Raw genomic sequence first — 22076 nt, forward strand, 5'->3', positions numbered from 1 at the left:
AAATACCTTTTGAACTTTTTTTTATTATTATTATTCAGTAGCCTAGCTAGCAGACCTGGTTCCATCATACGGTCATGGGTGACCTCTTGTGGTGAAATGTTGATCATCATAGAGATTTTGGCCGCATAAAAAAAGAATTGAGGTGCGTAAATGTAAAATACAAGTAGGCTACTTCATGTAAAATATATATTATCTATTATAAACCTAATTTTATGTGAAAAGTTTAGGCTTAACTTTTAAATGAACTTCAGGAAAACAAGATTATGTGGAAAAAAGTTATAATAGTAATAAAATAAGAAAGTGTAATTATAGGTTGACTGAAATGAACAGTCATATATTGCCTATAGCCTAAAATATGCTTAAGTGAGATGTATGTTAGTCATATGTCTACTTTCATTGATTAAAAAAAAACAAGGAGAAAAACACAGAAAAACGGTATTAAATTTATTTAATGGTTGCTCTGCAACTTCATGTATTTTACACATTTTCACACATTTACACAGCAGATAAAGACTAAAGAATAAATAGTATATATTAATTTTTAATCCAGATCTTCACCATAGAATTTAACCGAACCACAATGCACATCATTACAGCTGAATTTGTTGTTGTTCTTGTTGAGTCATCTCTAGAGATCCCGACACAGTGTGTTTTGATCCTCATTAGGTTTTGATCTGCACTCTGCTGCTGATCCAGGAGTTGTAATACCAGCATGCTCATTTGTATCAGTTTCACCATATGGTACAAAAACAGAGGTTTGTGGCATTTTTCGGCCATGCACCCACATTGGAAAAGGGTAGGGTCTGTATCGGGATCGGTAGCTAGCACTGAACAAGGGTGGGCCTTGAACCTGGCATGATACAGCAGAGGATGTGGCAGCAGATGTGGTCATGTAACTCTTTGGAAAAGATAAGACATTTCCATGCGCTGAGACAAACACACCCTGAAAAATATCAGATCAAAATATTATTTTATGATTTTCTTTTTTTATTATTATTATTTTAGCTGTTACATGCAAGTTAAAGTAAATAAAACAACATCTTGTTTAGCGTTTACGTCTTTTTTATTTCTAAACATTATCATATATTTTTATTATTATCTTACAATAAATAATTGTAAATTTGTTTTTTTTGTAATATTCAACTGAATTGGCTTAGATCATAAATTATCAACCTACTTGAGAGGTTGTTCTGTGCTGCTGCATGCCAGTAAATCTTTGTTGTGAGAATGGGACTGAAGTGGTGTAATCTTGACCCTCCCCTTCATTTGACCTTCTAGATAACCATGGACCTGTTGTTTCAGATGCCAAAAACGGAAGAGTTCCGACATAATTAAACTGGCATAAATTTGACAAGACATGTGGCGGCACACACAGAGAATTAATTAGGCCAGGAGTGGGGATGCAATAGTGCCGAGTGAGCGAAGCCTTCTGAGAAACGTCAGTCACATTGTCTGCAAACTTGTGCTGTTCAGCATGTTTTCTATCCAAGGTTAAATGTTCATTACTATGCTTTTCTTTGCTGTTGACCCTCATGTTCCTTTCTCCTTGTATCTCCTCTTGTACCGTTGTTGAGATTTCTGTGGAATTTTGCTCTTCTTGAAACACTGAATGTTTTCTATCTTCATTGCTTTCTTTCTCATCTCCATATCCATCAATGTCACTCTCATTCGTATCTGTAGAATAAATATCTCATAAATGTTTGTTAGGAATAGCAAGAATAATATCGTCAGTAATAAAACAAAGAATAAATCAAATTAATAATTTTAGTATCGTAAATGTAAAAAATTTATACCTAAGTATAAAATTGTTTACAATAATAAACAGTTTGACATTTATTATAGATTATTATAAAGTGTAAATATAGATTTAGGATAAATCCCAAGTGAACACCTGTTGAAGTTGATGTAACGACATTCGTTTCTTGAATTAAAGGATTTGATGACTTTTGGTCACAAGACGAGTTGTCTGTGAGCACATTGGCTTTTTTTGGTGCCACATCACACCTCTGATGCAACATCTGTTTCCTAATTATTGAAAAATACATATGTCAGTGGATGATAAAAATGATTATTTTCAGACAGTGCTGCTGACATTGAAAATCTGAGGTTTTAAAATCTAATTTAATCCTGGAAATAAATCAAATGTATTAAACAAAAAAGCATTATATAAATTAGAAGACAAAGAAACATAACGTAAATAAGAACGATTTTGCACAATTCAAATAATAAGTAAATTTGGAATATTGATCATGTGAACAATTTTTTTTACAAAGGTCTGATTTGCTTAGTGCAATGTGCTTTGAATCATTCTCAATTAATGCTGGAGAAGTCTGTTTTCTTGTAGCTCCAATACTGCAAAATGGGACAGACTCTGAAATTAACATAGTTTAGTTAAACTTTTCACTTTAGTATGCTGACAATATCATTTGTTCTGGGAAAACACTTTTAAAAGCATCATGTATTTTAGAAGTGAACTTTTAAAAAGGTCTGTATAAGCATAAATCGAAAAGAAAAAATACCTTTTCTCTCGTCTCCCATTTCCAGTATCTCGGAATCCTTTCGCAAATGGGTTATTATCGATTTTCAGCTGAGTTATCTGTAAGGGTTAACATATTAATGAAGATACCACATTTCTTAAGTGTTGTGAAAATTGTTTACAACTTTATTAGGCTAATATGTGGTTTGTGTCACCGATGAAACATTGAATCTGTCACCTTTTCGTTTTGGTATGCTGTCACAGCGATAAACTCAGTCTCAGGAAACACATAGGTTTTGAATGTGCTGTAAGGAAGTTTGAGGATGTCGTTGGCTCGAACGATATGAAACCTTGGCTGATATTTGTGCATGGAGTTTAATATGGTCTGCAAAACAAAATAATTTCATTTTGCATACTTATTCCATTATTATTATTTTTTTCAAACAATAATGAAAAGAAACATTTCTATTCAAAATCCACAAAATGAGGATTATTTTTTAAATCTTTTATTTTCACAGAATAAAAAAAAAAATTTGATATAGCTCTCGCTACATGCAACTTGTTAAATGCTGTAGCGCTTGTTAACTTAAGCTAGGCTGGCCTACTTGTTTATTTGTGTAAAATAAATTATTTTGAGGAGAAAAGTCGTCCATAAATTGTGAATCGCATCTACGATATTAAATACTCACAAATCCATGTTTGTCAGATATATTATTCGTCAGTTTGAGCTTATGAAAAGTCACAGCTTTGGACATCCATTGCTCTCCGGTAGCAGGACTGTCCGGGTGGATGTACATTCGTTTGGGCATTTCTGGATCGGCCTTTCCAGCCACCATCCAGCGCGAGTTGTAAAACTTGTATCTGTAGTCATCAGCAGCGACTATATCCATCAGCAGGATGTACCTCGCCTTCCCGTCCAAGCCGCTGCAGCGCACTTTGAATGCTGGAAACATGCGCCTCAGAGAAGCAAAAGACGTGTTACTTGTTTTCAAGTGTTCTGTTCAAAATACATAGTAGCCTAACACTTAGAGAAATAAACAGCATGAACAGTAATACCTCATTGCCGTCCAAAAAAAAAAAAACTTTTTAATCACTCCTCGCGGAGACTGGTCTCATGGTGAATCTCATTCTTACCTTCCAGACTTTGTTATGACCATCTCCGTGCCGCTTATGTGAAACTGCCCCCACAGATCCTTGCCTTCCAGGTGAACCACGGGGTCATCCTCAGGTGCAGGTCCAGGGTTTCTGGTCTCCACAGAGAGGTGCGCTGGAGACGCGGCGTCTTTGAGCCCCAGACGAACCGAGTTATGGAGCACGTTCCCAAGCTGTTTCCCGTATCCAACAGGGAATAAAAACTGGGGCTGCTGTCCAAGCATCGAACTAATAGTGAGGTCAGTATGACTGGCCGGTATAAAGTGGTGATACGCCATTCTCTCAACTTGTTTGTGGGGTTATTTCATAACGTCATCATCAATAATCACTTCATCCTCACATTGTAGGCAGCTAATAACTCCTTTCTGAGGTCTTCCGAATTCTGTGGAATTAAGCTAGTTTCAGTATGTTAGATGTTGCAGAGTTTGTCAAAACGCATCTCGCCCTTTTCATCCATTTTCATGCTTTCATAGCTTTGTCCTGTTGAGTGAAGGTTGTTTTATGGGGTCTCGTGCGCACAGATGATGAACCCTGGGGACCTTATGCCGGATCTCAGGACAGCATGGTGGTTTGTTGTCGGGACGGGTCAGTCAGGGGTTTCTGATTGGCTCCGTGGACACATCCATACCAATTGTGCTTGGTAAGGGCGTGGTAAATCGATTTGATAAAGAATCAACTGCGACAAAGTGATTTTATACAAATGGAGCATCAGCTGTCTAGATTTTAGTGTTGCTCATGCTTGTGAATAAAGAAAAGAAAGTAGGGCAGATTGGGACTTGTTGTCACACAAAAGTCCAATTACAGAGAAAAATGTTGTATATTCAAAATGCTTGCGTGTGTGTGCGTGTGTGTGTGTGTAATTTCTGACATGTAAACGAAAATTCCCTTTTTGTATTTTTGCTAGTTGTTTGGCAGTTAAAAAATGTAAACAAACTCACAAACACAATAAAACAATAAACTTAATAAAATAACAAATTCAGGATTTAATAAAAAATGAAATGTAAACAACTTATTAATTCAATTTATTTAATTACAGTACAAGAAAAAATATGATCAAAAAAAAAAATAAATATATATATATATATATATATATATATATATATATATATTATTTTTTTATTTTTATATGAATATACAATTTTATATATGAATAACATATACAATTTTATATATGAATATTTATATTGGCCTAACTGATGCTCTCTTTTATGACTGTCACATTTAATTACTCCTCCCCCTCACCTCCCACATGACCACCCATAATCAATCTTACATCTCTAAAGTAGATGCTTGATGCACAATAAACTTGGGAAACTCTTTCCCGTCTTTTCTTTACTCCCAGACTTCGTCCCATAATATCATGCTCAGACATGAGTGGGAAGTGACTGAGGGTTCAGCTGATGTATGCTTTTGATTGTCTTAGCTGGATTAGTGAGTGTATTCAGTTACAAGTTTTTATTACAGAAGAGTTTTGGCTGCACATTCCACAAAGGCTCAAAAACGCCACAGTGGACTGAGAGAGAGCAGCACTCTTGAAACCTCTTGAAGCCTCTTGAAACCATCAGTTGTGCAACTTTGTAATCAACACAAACCATTTCCCTTTTCTATATGTCAACAATCACATATTGAAAGCTAAACCACTCCTAGTCATTTATAGATATTAAGCTTTGATGTTTTTTAAAGGACGTGGCCAAACTTTTGCGGTGCCAGTTTGACAGTCCACATAATGGGGAATCCCCATCAGACCCTCCATTTCAATGTTTTTAATAAGGATCTATTTCTGTTTCTGGTCAAGGCATAAGCACTTTAGCACAGTGTTTTTCTTAGTGGGAGGCTAACTGGTGTCACTTTTGTGTTGTTATTGTATTAATGTATAGTATAGTGTAAAATACCTGACAGAACATTGCTTCAGTATCAGTGCAGGGTTCTATGTCCTGCCTAACATGTTCATTTAAATGCAGCTTGTCTGGTGCAATTTTCCTGTCTCTTATCTCAGAGATTTCTATATTGAATCATAAACAAAAATTAGCCTAGTTGTATACACTACCATTTAATCATTTGAAAAGAAGTATCTTATGCTCACCCAGGTTGCTTGTATGTGATGAAAATCATATTATAAATTCAAATATTTCAAATATAATTTCAATTTAAAAAACATTTTCTATTGTAATTATATTTTCAAATCTAATTTATTCCTGTTATGGCAGTCTGAATTTTGAATTCTGAATTCACAGCCACAGCTTCAGGTTTCAGTGCACAATCCATCAGAAACCATTCTAATATGCTGATATTCTGTAACAACAACATCAAAAACACTTTTGGAAAAACATGGAAAACAGTGGTGCCTAATATTTTTGTGGAAACCATGATAAATATATTTTTAATGAATATAAAGTTAAAAATAATATATATATATTTAACTTTAATATCTTAACTATCATTTTTGATCAATTTAATTCAAACACTTGATCTATATCAATATAAGGGTGGTGAAAACTCTCCTCACAGAGATACAGCTTTATTTTCGAACATTGCCTACATTCTGAAGCATTTAAATGATTTCACGCCCTGCTTCTGTAAAGGGTAAATCTGTGAATTTATGATGACGCTGTTCTATGACAGCTTTATGTCCTGTGTTCAGCTGCGCTGCCTCGGTGGCTGAGAGTACAGAGAAACATCCATACACCGGATTATGAGAGATATGCCATCTGCAGCCATCCACTACTGATGACCCAATCTTTATTGGACAAGGAGCAACCCTGGCTGTCAATCATCCCTACTTCAAAGAGGGAGCGGGCAGAGAGCGGTGGGAGGGAAAGGGTACTGATGCCAGTCTGATATTTGTGAGAACACTAACAGGCATTGTGTGTAACTTAACACCGGATTGCTTTAAACTGCTCCTCAATTGACCATTGAGGTGTGGCTGGTTGGGAAGCAGTGAGGTTTTAATCCTACATATTTTTGTTTGTAATGTTATAGTTTCTTCTACATTTTACCAATGCATAAGCTTTGTGCTATCTTTAAAAAAAAATGCATGAGCAGTCTGTATTTCATTCATGCATTTTTCCCCTTTGTTTGTTGGATAACATTCAGCTTCCAAATCTGAAGAGACAACCTTGGATAGAAGGATTTCAATAAAGCGTTATAACAGTAAAAAGAAGCAATTCATTTTGAACTTGAGCTGAACAATTTGCAGATGTGAAGGTGAAGTGATTCGGTTTTGTGAATATATCTGAGAAGGAAAATGCAGTTACTTCATGTGAGTAATTGGGGTTACTTTCCTCCAGTGAACGAGCAATGAGTGGCCTCAATGTGGCCATCTCTCAAACACCTCAGCTGTTTATTTAGAGGGGCTGTGATGAATAGTCGGCCGCTAACAGACCGGTGCGACTGGACATGCTTGGACTGTGGAGGTGGGAGGAATGTAGTTAAACAGTGGCACTGAGAAGGTGTGAGGAGAGAGAGAAGTCGAAACGGAGCACATCATGCTGACCAGTAGATGGTACAGTTATGGAAACCAAAACAGGACAGGCAGGAATGCCCCAACCCCATATTTTTAAATGATGCACATTCAAGAGTATGTAAACCATAGAAATCAGCACATCGCTTCAGACAGGTTTTCTGGGAGCAGATCCAACAGAAGATGAATGAGCACTGGGGGAAATGAAAGTAAATTACTGATTGTCCAGCAAGTCTGCAGTCATTAGTGTGATTCAGTTTACATCCTAATGAAGAACACTTTGTTTCATAACATTCAGCACAATTTTATTTTTTTGTTCTTCTTCTTTTTGTGTACAGCTAATTGGTATATTAGAATAATTAATTTGACATTGAAGACTGGAGTAATAGCTGCTGAAAATTTAGCTTTGCCATGACAGGAATTATTTTATAGTATATAACAATAGATAAATAAATATTTAGAGATCAAAAAGTTCAGTCTATGAGAACAAATATGTAACCATAAACGACAAAAGCACAAAATAAAAAAATTATAAGGGTATATTTTATAAGTTTAGATTTCATCATCTGAAAGCTGAATAAAAGTTTTCCATGTCGTATGGTTTGTTAGGATATAGGACAATATTTGGCCAAGATACAACTATTTCAAAATCTGTAATCTGAAGATGCAAAAAATCTAAATATTGAGAATATCACCTTTAAATTCGTCCAAATAAAGTCCTTAGCTATGCATATTACTAATCAAAAATTATTTTGTTTTGTGGTCCAGGGTCACATATTTGAAGATATTTAATGAAATATTGTAAAATATTATGATCTGTCAGTAAGCATTTGAGCTTTTGAGCTTTTGATAACCATTTTCAGATATATATATATATATATATATATATATATATATATATATATATATATATATATATATATATATATATATATATATATATATATATATATATATATATATATATATATATATATATATAGTGTTCTTGTGATATTCTTATAAATGGATCTATTATTATTACATTAATCTTTAATGTTCCAAGTTCTTATTCCCACTCTAAAGAACAAAATAAATGATTGAACATAAATTACAGCCAGCAGGGCCCAGGCTTTATTATTATTTCATTTTTTTTATTTAATTATTATTTTCTGATCTGTATTTTCAAACAGCAAAAAAAGACTCACGGCGACAAATACTGTTCTGAAGGTTATTTCTGTGAATTTCCTTTGAGAAATGCTTCAATTGTTTGTCTCGTTGTAAGAGGCGATGAGAAAAACATCTTATGCGTTTGTACTTGATAAAGAAAGAAATCAATTTCATTGCCACATGTGTCTGCTTTTTGGGAATCAAATACAACTTTTCCTGCACAAACATTGATCGATGTCAGGAGGGCAATGATAACTGGCAGTTTTGAATGTACCTTCAGTCAGATGAAGGTCGGTCCTCAAAAACCATTGAGGCAATTTTAATACTGGCTTTTCTTTGAAACGGCAACCATAATCTGCCTCATAATAAGTGCAAATATATATAAGCTATAATGCTGAAATCTTTTGAATGTGTTTTTGTTTATTTATTTGATGTATGAACATTAAGCTCTTTGCTGACCATCCATCCCAAAATGGCTTTTACAATGTGTGTAATGACAAATAAGTGAAGTGAAATCAAAAAGATTTAATGGGAGTTACTCTTTAGCTTATCTGGGTCCATTCTTGAAGTATGTTTTAAAAATGTAAAAGTTTGCATGTTCTTTGAGGAAAACTGGCTTTGCAACTGCTCTTTGGGGGCCGTTGTGTGAGGCTCAGGGGGTCCGGCTCATTGAAACACAACTAATCCCATGAACACCGCGCCAAAAAGACAGTATTGATGTTTTTGAGCAGTGAAAACCTACTCTGGTAGATTAGGAAAGGTCTGCCAGGCTCAGTAAGCCTGTGATTAAAAACTGTAGTAGTCCTTAGAGTATTAAACATGAATCTGGGTAATGAACACAGAGGGAAGGGGTAAATAAAGGAAGCTTTTCGGGAAATTAAATTAGATGTAAACATTTGTTTACTTTGGGTTCGTTCAGCATCTGATATACATTTATGAAAATATCAGAATATTTCAGACTGTGTCCTGCATTATAGCAGTATTGTTTTTGGGTTTTTTTTTACAGTATACTGAAAGTAAAGTCATGCAGAGGTTTTTATTTTGTGATTTTACTATAGTTTTCAGATGGACAATCTGAAGAAAGGTGTTAGCAAGCATCTGAACAACTTGCAAAATTCAAGTATTTTCCAAGCAAATGCACATGTGAGCAAAATTTTTATATATTGTTTTCTATATATATTTCAAATCATATTTGTTTATATAATTTTTATATATTTAAAAAATATATTTTCAGATATATTTCATGTAAATATTTTATTTCAGATTTTGTTATACCCAGTAATTCAACAAGTTGATAGTACTGTTAAGGCTGAAAGCATTTTAAAACGTTTTTTTTTTTTTTTTATTATGGATATAGCACACATTTCATGCAATCTACAACTTTGTTTTTTCAGATGAGACTGTTCCATGTCATACAGAAAGACCTTGAGGCTTCTGTCTTATATTTGTAATAAGATAATAGTTCTAATGTGTGAAAATTGATTCCCTTCTCTTTGCCCCGTGTTTTTTTTTTCTCTGTTTGCTTCATGCAAGTGATTTACTCCCTTTATATTAAAATGCCTGGATTGATTTTGCAATGCAATAAAGCCAATAAAAGTATGTTTACTTAAGCTTTGCAAGGGCTTTGATGCATTTATTTGCCAAATAGTAGGGGTCAGGACAAAGTACACTGTGAAAGGGAGAAAGGCATAAGCTTGACTATCATGGATGTCAGTACAGTGTAGCTTTATTAAAACATTTACATAAAAAAAAGAAAGAAAATGTCTGATTTGTTCAGTTTAAAAAAGTTTTTTTTTTACAAATGTTTTATGTCCTGAATGATATTGTGAAAATATAGTTAAAGGAAAAAAATGTAATTGCAAGTTGTCATGACAAAATGTTAACAAGTAAGAGCCTAAGAGCCAGTATTCTGTCTGTGAAGGTCCAGTCGACTATAGCACATAGTTGTATCCAGCTCTTCAAACAAAAAGTAATAATTACTCTTATACCTTTAATTTGTTTTGGTATTTATTTATACATTTTGGTGTGCATTCTTTAAGGTCAAATATTGAACGTAAACCGTATTAAAAAAAAATTATCAAAAAGGGTTTGGGTTGTGCTCAAGACATTGTATGCATGAGTGTGTTTGTGTGTCTTCTGTACTGTGTTGTGCAGAACCACATGCACGAAGGTTTTCATGTCACAGTAGGATCTAAGAGCTTGAGAAATGTTTGGAATTTGTCATGTCTGCCTGTGAATCTGTCATCAAACCTACAATTGTCTCCCAACTTCCCGTTTATTCTAGTTTCAGTCCCTGCACAGAAGTGGCTTTTCTTCACCAGACTCATTGTAGACTCTAAGAGGGAAACTGTCTTCTCTTTGAAGCGGCTCTCCAGACACATTTGTGGAAACTATTTGTAATGCTTAAATGAACAAACACATGAAGTATCACTTAAAAAAAAAACTGCTAAAAATAATGTGCTAAAAACAATTGCATTCTTGGAAGCGTGACTGAATCAAAAGTGAGTAAAGACAAATTAATAATATTACAAAAGATTTATATTTCTAATTAATGCTGCACTTTTAAACATTCTACTTATCAAAGAATACTGATTCAAAATCTTTTTACCATGTTTCATCATGATCAGCATATTAGAATAATTTCTGAAGGATTGTGTGACACTGACGATTGTAGTTATTAATGCTGAAAATATTACATTTTTAAATATATTAAAATACAATGCTGTTATTTAAAAATGTTATACTTTATTATTGTTATTATTATTACTGTTTACTGTATTATTTATCCAATAAATGCAACTTTAGTGAGCAAAAGACAGCTTTCAAAAGCATTAAAACGTCTTATTTTAAACAAATTTCTACCCTGAAAAAAAGAGCCAGAGTCAGACAGCCAAAGGAAGTCAGCACAACATTCATCGGTATGATGGAATAAATAAATACAATGAGCAGACGACAGGCTTGCTTTAATGTTAATGAGGCATATTGATCAAAGTCAACAGTAAAAATCGGCAGACAGATAATGGGTGAGTGGAGGCTTCCTCTGGGAGAAGACGTCAGATCTGGAGTGAACAAAGCCCTGATGATAAGTGCTAACTATAGTGATGAGATATTATACTAATATTCCTTAGCTTAACAGCAGGTTAACCAATTAACCAGAGTTTTATATTTATTTTAAATTATAAACTATATATATATGATGCAATTGTATGAAAACATTCATTTTAATAAAATATTAATTTAAAATTACTTTTATATTATTTACATAGAATAAAATAAGAGCTATAATGATTCATTATTTATATACTTTTAAAATGCCCAAATTCAATAAATAAAAACATGCACTTTCACTGTCTAACAGACACTTAAGGAATCACCACTGGTGTGAATTATTGATTGAGAGAGACATTCTGATGAGGATGGGGTTTGGAGCGCTGCTGTTTAATTAAGGAAATGTACTCTTTCTCTTCCGTTTTCTTTTGTCAGCACAAACACCTCAATGGAAGAAGAGGAGCACTGAGAACACTTTAGCACAAAGAGGCCCATCATTCCTCAAGCAGATCTCTTTCCTGCCTCTAATTATGGCTTCTGATTCAAACAGCGTCAAAATTTATGTCTGAAGGTGTTCTTAATGTCTGCTCTCTGCGCTGAGATATACAAACTGCAGATATTCCTGTGACACCCGCTATAGAAAGAGAATTAAGGCTTATTTATGATCACATTATTCACGGGTGGACAATATCTCAGTGTAGCTTACTTTAAAAACAAAATAAATCCAAAAGACTTACCATTTATATAATGGAGATGTCCTTTAAAACAAACACTCCGCTTCGTTACAGTGTGTTCAGCGAACTCAGTGCTATATGAACAGGTGCAGCCTGATGCGAAATGATCTGTTTCAAATTCAGGATTATGGAGCCTGAGTAATTGGTGATGGAGTATAAAACAGCAGGTGATATCGACCTCACAAATATGGATTACACTGAACGAGGGCCAGTGAAGCAGCTGCTACTTACTGAATGACAACAGAAAGTTTTTAAGGGTTAAACTTTTGTGTGTGAACATTTACTTACTGGTAAACCTTACCCAACCCATAGATCTGCATTGATTGTTTCACTTCTCTTCTAGGAAAACGTCACATAAATGTGTCAAAATCAATTATAGCTGCAAAATCAAGAAAGAGGACAAAGTCTTTGCTAGACTGAATGAATTTGTTGATTCCAAATGGTTGATTTTCTGTAGCAGATCTGTCCATGGTATACAGTAATCGAGAATGAGAAACATACTTTGAATTGTGATTCTTAAACCATAATCCTACATCTTCTTATTTTGTATCTTGTTAAATGAAAAGGTCTGGCAAAGACATGTTAATCATGGATTGGTTAACAGAGAAAGAGAAATGCAAGTATCAGAAAACCAAAGAGTCATGATTCAAAGATTTTAAAGGTTTGGCTGTAAACCCTTTTTTAATTGTGTTATGATATTACGTTTTCTTCGATGCACATACAGTACTGATAGATTCTTGGGATATTCCACTCTGTGATATATAGAGAAAAATTCGGACTAATTAAAATAGTTTCTACACTTAGTTATCCTTCTTATGGTAGGAATATTGCATTAAAATTAATCTGTGATCGTTTTTTCTTACTAAGATTTGATTTGAGAAAAAACTGTAAGGTCAATCGATAAGAAAGAAATGCAATCAAGCTAAATGCAAAACAGAAATTATAAATTATACATTTTATATTAGAAATTAGAAATTTTTGTTGTAAAAAAAAATAATAAATATTATATCATTTTAAATAATACTGTTGATTCACTATAATTTCTTAGTTTCATTTTATTCATTTCTATTTTATTTCATTCAATTATTTTATTTTATTTTTACAGTCTTATTTTTTTACTTATTATAGTTTGACTTGCATAACTGGGTCGTACTCATTACACTGCTGGTAATCAAGCCTTCATAAGCCTGCCAGAGGAAAACAGAGTGTGTGGGAAGATCAGAGGGGTCGACTCAGTGAAGTAACCTGAACTGGTATATATGGAATTCTCTGTCTTGCCTGATTAGGTATGACAGCTTAGGCATGAACATGTTTCCTTCTGATTATAGTCTAAAGAGTCCATCAAACTCAAGGCCACACTTTATTTCAGCATGCTGTCTGCTAGCACAGTCAGTGCGACCTGCCACTGTATACAGTTACAGGTTGGACTCAACAAGGAAACCTAATAACTTCATGTACACCCACCAAAATGGGCCAGACATCATATTCTGAAACAGCTGAAGGAACTGCTGGGCTTAAATGCAGGTCTATGAACCTCCTCACATGCTGCCACCAGGTTTTTTTTTTTTTGAAAAGGAATTCCCTCCTTACACAGTGCTGCTTTAAATCTGTGAAGCTTTAAAAAGATTTGTGACACGGGAAGAATATGCGCTTAGGAAATCCACAAGTAGCGAGGATTTGTGTGCAGAGTGTATAACTAATAATCGAAGGTGTCATAAAAAAAATCTGTAACTCAAAATACAAGAGGTGTGAGCAAGTCATTCCAGTCCTCTGGTGACCTCTAGTGGAGAGTAAATTAAACTGCAGACAGATTGAAATGCAATCCATCTTGTAGAAAGAGGCATTTGACATTTCGTCATAATAAAAAAAACATTAGGATAATTCATTATATATACAGAGTGTTCTAGTTTACTTCCGTAGCAAGAAGATCACGTTTAATCAATCGCTTATCGAGTCTTTAGGCACTTCTTTTAGTAGGCTAACTACAATGAATGGGCATGGACTGTTCACAAATAAAATTCTGCCACAAGAACTTTATATTTCTGTCTTGTACGGATCGATTTCACCCTAAGCAACCTATGCAATTAAAGTCATCTGCTCACCAGACGAATATGAACAGAAATTAACTTAGGCTATGTTAATGTATGTTGATTTAAAATAACTAGGTCAGAATCCTTAATTTTCTCAAAATAGCATCGCATTTGTGCAATATTAAAAGAAAACACACACAATAAAGACAAAAACTAAAAACTACTAGAGCACTTTTTGAAGTAAAAAAAGTATGAGCTTGGAATTCAGTTTATTTGAATAGCAAACATTTTCTTATCTGCCAAACAAACACAGCCTAGGGATATGACAATTTGCATAATAGTGTAGATAAGCAAAGTAAATATAAACATCTGGATTTACGTTTAGATTTAGAACTCAGATTTAAAATAGCATTTTAAATAACCTCTTAACATTATATTGTCTCAGGATTCACTTACTTTATTGGCACACATACTCGCCAAACGTATTGCATGGAAAACCGTGATTGGTCGAAAAAATGATTGACAATATTCTAAACCACTTATTGCAGCGCAAGAATGAAAATAGACGAATAGCGGCAAGGGGCGGGCATTTTGAAGTGAGCGAGGAAAAATGGCGGCCATCGTGATGAAGTTGAACGGGACTATTTCCACAACAGTAATGAATTTACCGTACAGTCTGCCAAACAAAATAAGATTATCTACGTTATTAGTATTCATACTCGCCTTTATGAGCTATATCTCAGGCGAAAACACATATGAAGATAATGCTTACGAATTTCTCAAGCGAGAGTATTCGCTGAGTAAGCCATACCAAGGTAAGCGTCCATTCCTGTTCCCTCAGTGACGTTAAACCGGTGCCCTGCCGAAAGTTACACCGGGTTAAAGTCAATTAATGTTAGTTAAATACTTGAGTGAGACCACAAGCAACCGCTGTGTCCTTTATTTCTTTTGGTGTTGTTAGTTGCCATTTTCTTGCTTTAGTGACAGTGGCAGTTTTATTACTGCAGTGATTTAAGTCAACAGGGCGGAAGTACGGGACAGTACACAGTTATAGATATTTCGGTTTATATGCTTTATTAAACAATATGGACTCTGTGTATTTATTACAATAACATTTATAGCTATTCATTTAGCAGATGCTTTTATCCAAAAACGACTTAACAATTTAGGAATACAACTAGTGTACCGTTCATCATAAAGAGGCAAATAAACACAGGAAGTGCTTATTATTTAAAGTTCAGTTCAAATTAGTACAAACTAGACAATGATTAAGAAAAGAGAAAGCAAAGTTTTGTGTTTTTTTTTATTGGGATGCAGTCAGATGTTGACGGATGAGATGTGTATTGCAACTTTTATTTATACCAGCTTTTATATTTAACTGTCCATTTTGTGCATATTATATATTTAGTGTGAAATGTTGATGTGTGTACACAGGACTAGGATCCTCCAGCTCCTCACACTGGGAGTTCATGGGAAACACCATGATCATGCCCGAACACATACGGCTGACACCAGACTTGCAGAGCAGACAAGGAGCTGTATGGAGTCGTATTGTGAGTCTGAATGACAAGAAAACCTGAAACCCCACCAATTAGACAAAGCACCCCGTTTAGACTAAGAGATTCTTGAGCTAATGGGTTATAGTCAGGCTTGTACATCAGTGTGTTTGTGTTGTGTGTGCAGCCCTGTTACCTCAGGGACTGGGAACTCCGGTTACAATTTAAGATTCATGGTGAGGGCAAGAAGAACCTGAATGGGGATGGCCTTGCGATATGGCTTACCAAAGAGCGAATGCAAAATGGTACGGGATCATCACCAATATTACAAATCTTCAAAATATTGATACTCTGTGATATGACTATGATGCAGTTTTTTAAAATATATATTCTTTTTTTTTCTCTCTAGGTGAAGTGTTTGGGAACACAAACTTTTTTACAGGTCTGGGTGTTTTTGTTGACACTTATCCCAATGATGACAAGCAGCATGAGGTATATAAAATGTAAAATGTATGCATTTAGGAGATGCTTTTATCCAAAGCAACTTACAGTGCATTCACGCTACCAATTTTTACCTATATATATATTATTATTATTTATTTATTTTTTTTTTTTTACCTGTTAAAAACAATAATAATCTAACCTGTTTAATTTCTGTCTTTCGTTCAGAGAACGTTTCCTTTTATCTCTGCGATGGTCGGGAATGGGAGTGTTGCATATGATCATGACCGTGATGGACGGCCTACTGATCTTGGTGGCTGCGCTGCTCACGTTCGCAATGTTGAATATGACACATTCCTCCTGATCAGATACATGAAGAACAGACTCACAGTAAGAAACCTCTTTACAATCTGTTATTCTTAGTTCAGTCAAAAACATACTTGCATACATTGCTAAACCTCTTTCATACTGCTAAGGGAGAGGTTAAATTTGCTTACTCTTCTGATGATTGAGATTAAGGAAGTGTTGTTTAGATGGATGTTGGAAAGCAGCCTTTAGTTCTGTATGAACATCTGTTGTTCAGGTGATGACAGATATCGAGGGGAAGCAAGAGTGGAAGGACTGTCTGGATATCCCTGGAGTGAGGCTCCCACAAGGTTACTACTTCGGCGCTTCATCGGCCACTGGAGATTTATCAGGTTTGGACCAGTGTCACTCCATTTTAGTCCACCAGATGTTCAGATCTTATGCCAATGGATTTTATGTGTCATACTCATTTCGGGCCAATCCGAAAATTTCCATAGAATTAATGGTAAACTAATTACAAAACATAAACTAATAGGGGTGCTCCGATCACGATCGGCCGATCGTTAATGCGCATCTCATCAGTAAAACCGGTTCTCTAATCAGCGGTTAATTCCATCAGGTGCGTGATTTCACATAGAGCAGCTGTTACTACACAGAGCCGTTGTTAACTGAGAAGATGCGCCAAAAAACGCTGAAAATGAAGTGGATTTGCGCATCTTCGCTATTAACAATGGCTCTGTGTAGTAACAGCTGCTCTATGTGAAATCAGGCACCTGATGGAATTAACCGCTGATTAGAGAACCGGTTTTACTGAGATGCGCATAACGATCGGCCGATCGTGATCGGAGCACCCCTATAAACTAAGTTAAAAGGGCCAGTAAACCCATCACTGCTAGTATACTTAGCTAAATAACACAAAATAAATGTAAAATCATTTTGTTGTTGCCTTGAATTGGAAACATAGTGGTTTGCATTCTTTAGATGTCATTTTATTTTTTATAGCAATAGGAATTAAAGCATTTTATTTACTTGTAATTTTATTTATTCATTTTTTATTTTTTTATAAATTTTTTGCATGTTTTGTTTCTAGATAACCATGACGTGATCTCCTTCAAGCTGTATGAGCTCACAGTGGAACGGAGTCCTGAAGAGGAAGAGGACCAGCAGGAGATCACGGTGCCTAGTGTAGACTACCGAGTGGACCCTAATGGTAATACTGTAGTAACAATAAGATTTTCTTTTCTTTTCAGTATATGGTTTTTCATAGATAAGCCCAAATATTCGTATCTTACAGCATCTTGTTTTCTGTTTTCTTGACACAGTTCTTGTGGAGGATGAAGGAAGGAGCATCATCACCACCTTCTTTCTCTTCATTGTTTCAGTCGTTGTGCTGGTTGTAGTGGTTGTGGTTATTCTCTTTTTATATAATCACTATAAAGAGAACCGCCGCAAACGGTTCTACTGAACAAATTATAGAGCAAGTGACAGGAAGGAAATGGGACAAGAGATCTAACACGAATGTGACTGGCATTTTTGCAATGAGCCACTTCTGGTCCTCACCTCCGCTCCAAACAGGAAGGGCCTGAAGGCCAACTCTGAACTAAAAAGCCATACCCGACCTCTCCGAGTGAAAAGCAACCACCTCAATCATGATTATGATTTCAAAAAAACTATTCAAGGGTATTTGAATGGGTGTGCATCTGTTTTTGAAGGTCTCTTCAGATTTTCGTGTGCGTTTGCTGTATTTTTATACCAGTTACACTGACCTTGGCCTTGACCTTTCAATCCAGAGGCAGCACTGAGAACTATGTGTGACCGCATGTACAGAGACACAATAGTTTTACAAACTATTGTATTCTCAGGTTGTCCACTGTAATCCCAAAAGCCCTTGTTTTTTTCAATTGGACTGAAATGAATTAAAAGAAAATATGAACATCACCCTGACCTTGACCTCCATCAGTCACGATCATCTCATCAGCTGTCAGCAGTCACTTTTTAACTTATGTCAAACTGATTAAACTTGATTTTCATAAGTAATGCTGCCCAACTGTACTGTCTGTTTTAAACACGCAGTAACAACCATCAATGTGAACGTGGAGAATGTTTTCCCCAAATGTCTGTTTTGTAATATTCCATATGATGTCTTTTGTTATATGTGATCCTGTTTTATGTATCAAAAGCTGCACTGAACTGCTCAACCAGACGTAGCTTATCTGGAGTTACTTTAGTTTGTCGTGATTTAACCACTTTATCTAATAGTTCCTGTTAAACCTTTATATTTCATGTTTTCATGGCCTTATTTGCATACTTTGTTTAATAATTTTAATGATGGTGACTATTTCTGTATCTTAAAATCTTCCGGAAAGAGGCAGAAATGAAAAGCTGGTTCAGCAGTTTGACAGTTCCTGATTTTTCCAGTAATTGCACTATTGCAAAGATATGCAAGGGGTTTTGCTTTTCTGTCTATGTTCCAGTCTTTCCTATCACTTCTAGTCACTGTTCTTTACAGTTGTGTAGCTGTCCATTGTTTTATACTGGGAGAGATTACATTGCTGCTCTCATCAGCTCAGTGATTGAGCAAACTGCTGTAACAAACTGATATTTTCATGTTTGTCACCAACATGCTGAATATCAAGAAGTCTAAATTAAACATTTAAAGTTCATCTTATAACTGGAAGTTTAGTGTTGTTTTCTATATCAAGTTTTTAGTATTCAATTCAAGTTTATTTGTTAAGTGTTTTTTACGATACAAATCATTGCAAAGCAACTTGACAGAAAATTTAGTTTCTACAGCATTTAGTAGTAGCTTATAAGTGGTGACTGTCAGTTTATGTGCATTTGACAGGAATTTTCAGAAAAATGAATACAAGACGTAGTCAGCCAGACGATGAACATTATTAACCAATTATTATGTGATTGCATACTAAGTAGCAATATTTGTTAGTTCTGTATGTTGATTCAGGGATAGCATCATCTGAGGTCCTCTGAGGGTCAGCATCATCTCTTCTCAGGTGTTCTGGATCCAGACTGGAGCTTGTGTAAATCCTAGTTACCACGGGATGCAAGTCCCATGGCAAAATAGAGAAATAATTAGCGTAGGTGATGTTCCAACAATGTAAAATTAATTCGTTTAACCCAGAATAAGAATGTGCATTTGTTCAGTTACAACTGCAGTCACAAATTATGAGATGCATTATTCGAATGCTTGGTGAAAGAGATGTGTTTTTAACCTAGGTTTAAACCGAGAAAGTGTGTCTGAACCCCGAACATTATCCGGAAGGCTATTCCAGAGTTTGGGAGCCAAATGTGAAAAAGCTTTACCTCCTTTAGTGGACTTTGCTATCTTGGGAAAAGTCCAGCATTGTGTGACCTTAGGGAGCATGATGGATTGTAGCATGGTAGAAGGCTAGTTAGGTACGCAGGAGCTAAACCATTTAGCGTCTTATAGGTAAGTAATGATGATTTGTAACTGATACTGAACTTAATGGGTAGCCAGTGAAGAGACTGTAAAATTGGGGTAATATGATCATATTTTCTTGACCTGGTAAGGACTCTATCTGCTGCATTTTGGACTACCTGTAGCTTGTTCATTGAAGATGCTGGACAACCACCTAGAAGTGCATCACAATAGTCCAGTCTAGAGGTCATGAATGCACGAACTAGCTTTTCTGCATCAGAAACAGATAACATGTTTCGTAGCTTGGCAATGTTGGTTTTCAAAAGACAAATTGCTGTCTAATATAACACCCAGATTTTTGACTGTAGAGGAAGTAACAGTACATCCGTCTAGTTGCAAACTGTCTTCTACTAGATTCTGTGTACTGTTTTTTTGGTCCAATAAGTAATTTTTGGACATCCAATCTTTTACATTTTTAAGAGTCTATTAGCTTAGATAATTTAGAAGTTTCATCTGGTCTCCATGAGATATATAGTTGAGTATCATCAGCATAACAATGGAAACTAATCCCGTATTTTCTAATAATATTACCAAGGGGCAACATGTTTATTGAAAATAGAAGAGGACCTAGGAGAGATCCTTTTGGCACTCCATATTTTACTGGTGATAAATGAGATGACTCCCCATTTAAATAAGCAAAATAGTAGTGATCGGACAGGTAGGATCTAAGAGCCTGCCCTTGAATACCTGTATAGTATGATTGAAGATAAAATGTTAGGAATAAATAATTAATTATTTTACAATTAGCTCCATCTTCATAGCATTTACAACCCATAATTATTTGTATACACATAAAAATTGTGACAACTGATAATAGCCTAAACTAAAACTACACCGAGTTATAGGAACTTACATTTTAAGCTGATCACTCAAAAAATAATAATAATAATAATTTACTACTTTGAACATAATTGAGAGATGGCACTGAAACCAATGAAACTTAACTTTTCCATTCTTTACAAACAACTAATGAATTACTTTCAGCAACATTAGTGCAATATTAGTTTATCTGGTCAGTGTCGTGCATAACTTGATGTAGCCACCCACAACCTAACCACAAGCTCTACTCTTCAGCACAATGGTAACCACAAAAAACTTGCAACATAACAGAAACTCTTTTAGGAGAGCTGAAACACATTTTCAGATCAATATTTCTCTGGTGTTATCTCCATCCATCACACCACTATTTATTTATTTTATTGGTTGGAAAGAATGTTATAATGCATCACCTTCAAGTCAAGCAAAGTGATTAAATTGCAGCCCAAGCTTCTTTATTTTAGGATGGTGTTCTCTGGTCTGTGTTTTCATATACAAAGATCTAAAACAATATGATTTACCTAAATAAGACATCATAACCTTTCTAGAGCATACTTGGTTCAAGTACATTGTAATATATAACTCTATAATCTGATTATGGTGTGTAGATAATTTTTGCAATGTTTTTACATCAAACATCCTGTGTTTGGTACTTGAAAATCGTTTCACAATTCTCAGGGTTGTCACCTAAAACTGAGAGGTTGAATGAAATTTCAGACCACTTTTTTTTCTCATCAGTCATTTCCCTTTCTCCAGTTTCTATGCATTTACTGTCTGTCCCTGTCTACTGTTTACCAGTAAAAAAAAAGGAAGCATGCAAATTACTAAAAAAATAGCTGACACAATGACACATGATGAGCAGTGTTGGGAAGGGAAATGCAATAGGTATTTAAAATGTAATAAGTAGTGTAACTATTTCAGTTGCTTTATTAAATAAATGTAACTGTTTATATTTCATTACTTTTTGATTGCTTTTCTACAATACCTATTTTTTTTAGCTGTTAAGCATTTAATTTTAAACCAGGAAAGGTTAACCTTCCAATAGTACTCAACGCTACAACCCCAATTCCAGAAAACTTGGGACGTTTTGTAAAATGCAGTAAAATCAAGAATCTGTCATCTGTTCATTTTGTTTCACTTTTAGTTAACCAACTTAAGTGTATTTTGTAAATATAAACAAATTTAGATTTTGATGGACTACAAAAAAGTTGGGGCAGAGAGAAAAAGTTCAAATGTAACATTTTGAAACATTTTGAGTTCCTGGTAAGCAGGTGTAACAGGTCAAGATATCATGTTTGGGTATATATCATGACATATCACTTTGTGCCAAATGTCATGAGAGCTGTCAAACAAATCTATAGCCTTAGGTATTTCACCAACTACCTTACATAATATTGTGAATTGATTCAGGGAATCCAGAGAAATCTAAGTAGATTTAAGGCAAGGCAGAAAACCTTAGGTGAATGTGTGTGACCTTTGAATCCTGAGCTCTTTTAAGCCCTCAGCCCTCA

At 34.9% G+C, this 22076-nt stretch overlaps 2 protein-coding genes across 2 annotated transcripts; one reads left to right on the forward strand and one right to left on the reverse strand.

Moving 5' to 3' along the window:
* Window positions 1-330: 330 nt before the first annotated feature.
* On the reverse strand, window positions 331-4578 carry tbx3b (T-box transcription factor 3b). Its single transcript, XM_052557346.1, has 7 exons — window positions 3611-4578; window positions 3166-3433; window positions 2715-2861; window positions 2520-2596; window positions 1892-2025; window positions 1178-1674; window positions 331-943 (listed from the first exon to the last, which is right to left on the reverse strand). Exons 1-7 carry the CDS (start codon window positions 3904-3906, stop codon window positions 629-631), a joined length of 1734 nt encoding a protein of 577 aa, XP_052413306.1. The 5' UTR covers window positions 3907-4578; the 3' UTR covers window positions 331-628.
* A 10041-nt stretch (window positions 4579-14619) lies between these two features.
* lman2lb (lectin, mannose-binding 2-like b) lies at window positions 14620-18963 on the forward strand. The gene is made up of 8 exons (XM_052555635.1): window positions 14620-14864; window positions 15484-15602; window positions 15733-15850; window positions 15955-16037; window positions 16215-16376; window positions 16570-16684; window positions 17383-17502; window positions 17615-18963. The coding sequence occupies exons 1-8, from the start codon at window positions 14660-14662 to the stop codon at window positions 17755-17757; spliced, it is 1065 nt and encodes a 354-aa protein (XP_052411595.1). The 5' UTR covers window positions 14620-14659; the 3' UTR covers window positions 17758-18963.
* The last annotated feature ends 3113 nt before the right edge of the window (window positions 18964-22076 follow it).

Source organism: Carassius gibelio, chromosome B5 (genome assembly GCF_023724105.1).
Source record: "Carassius gibelio isolate Cgi1373 ecotype wild population from Czech Republic chromosome B5, carGib1.2-hapl.c, whole genome shotgun sequence".
NCBI lineage: Eukaryota > Metazoa > Chordata > Actinopteri > Cypriniformes > Cyprinidae > Carassius > Carassius gibelio.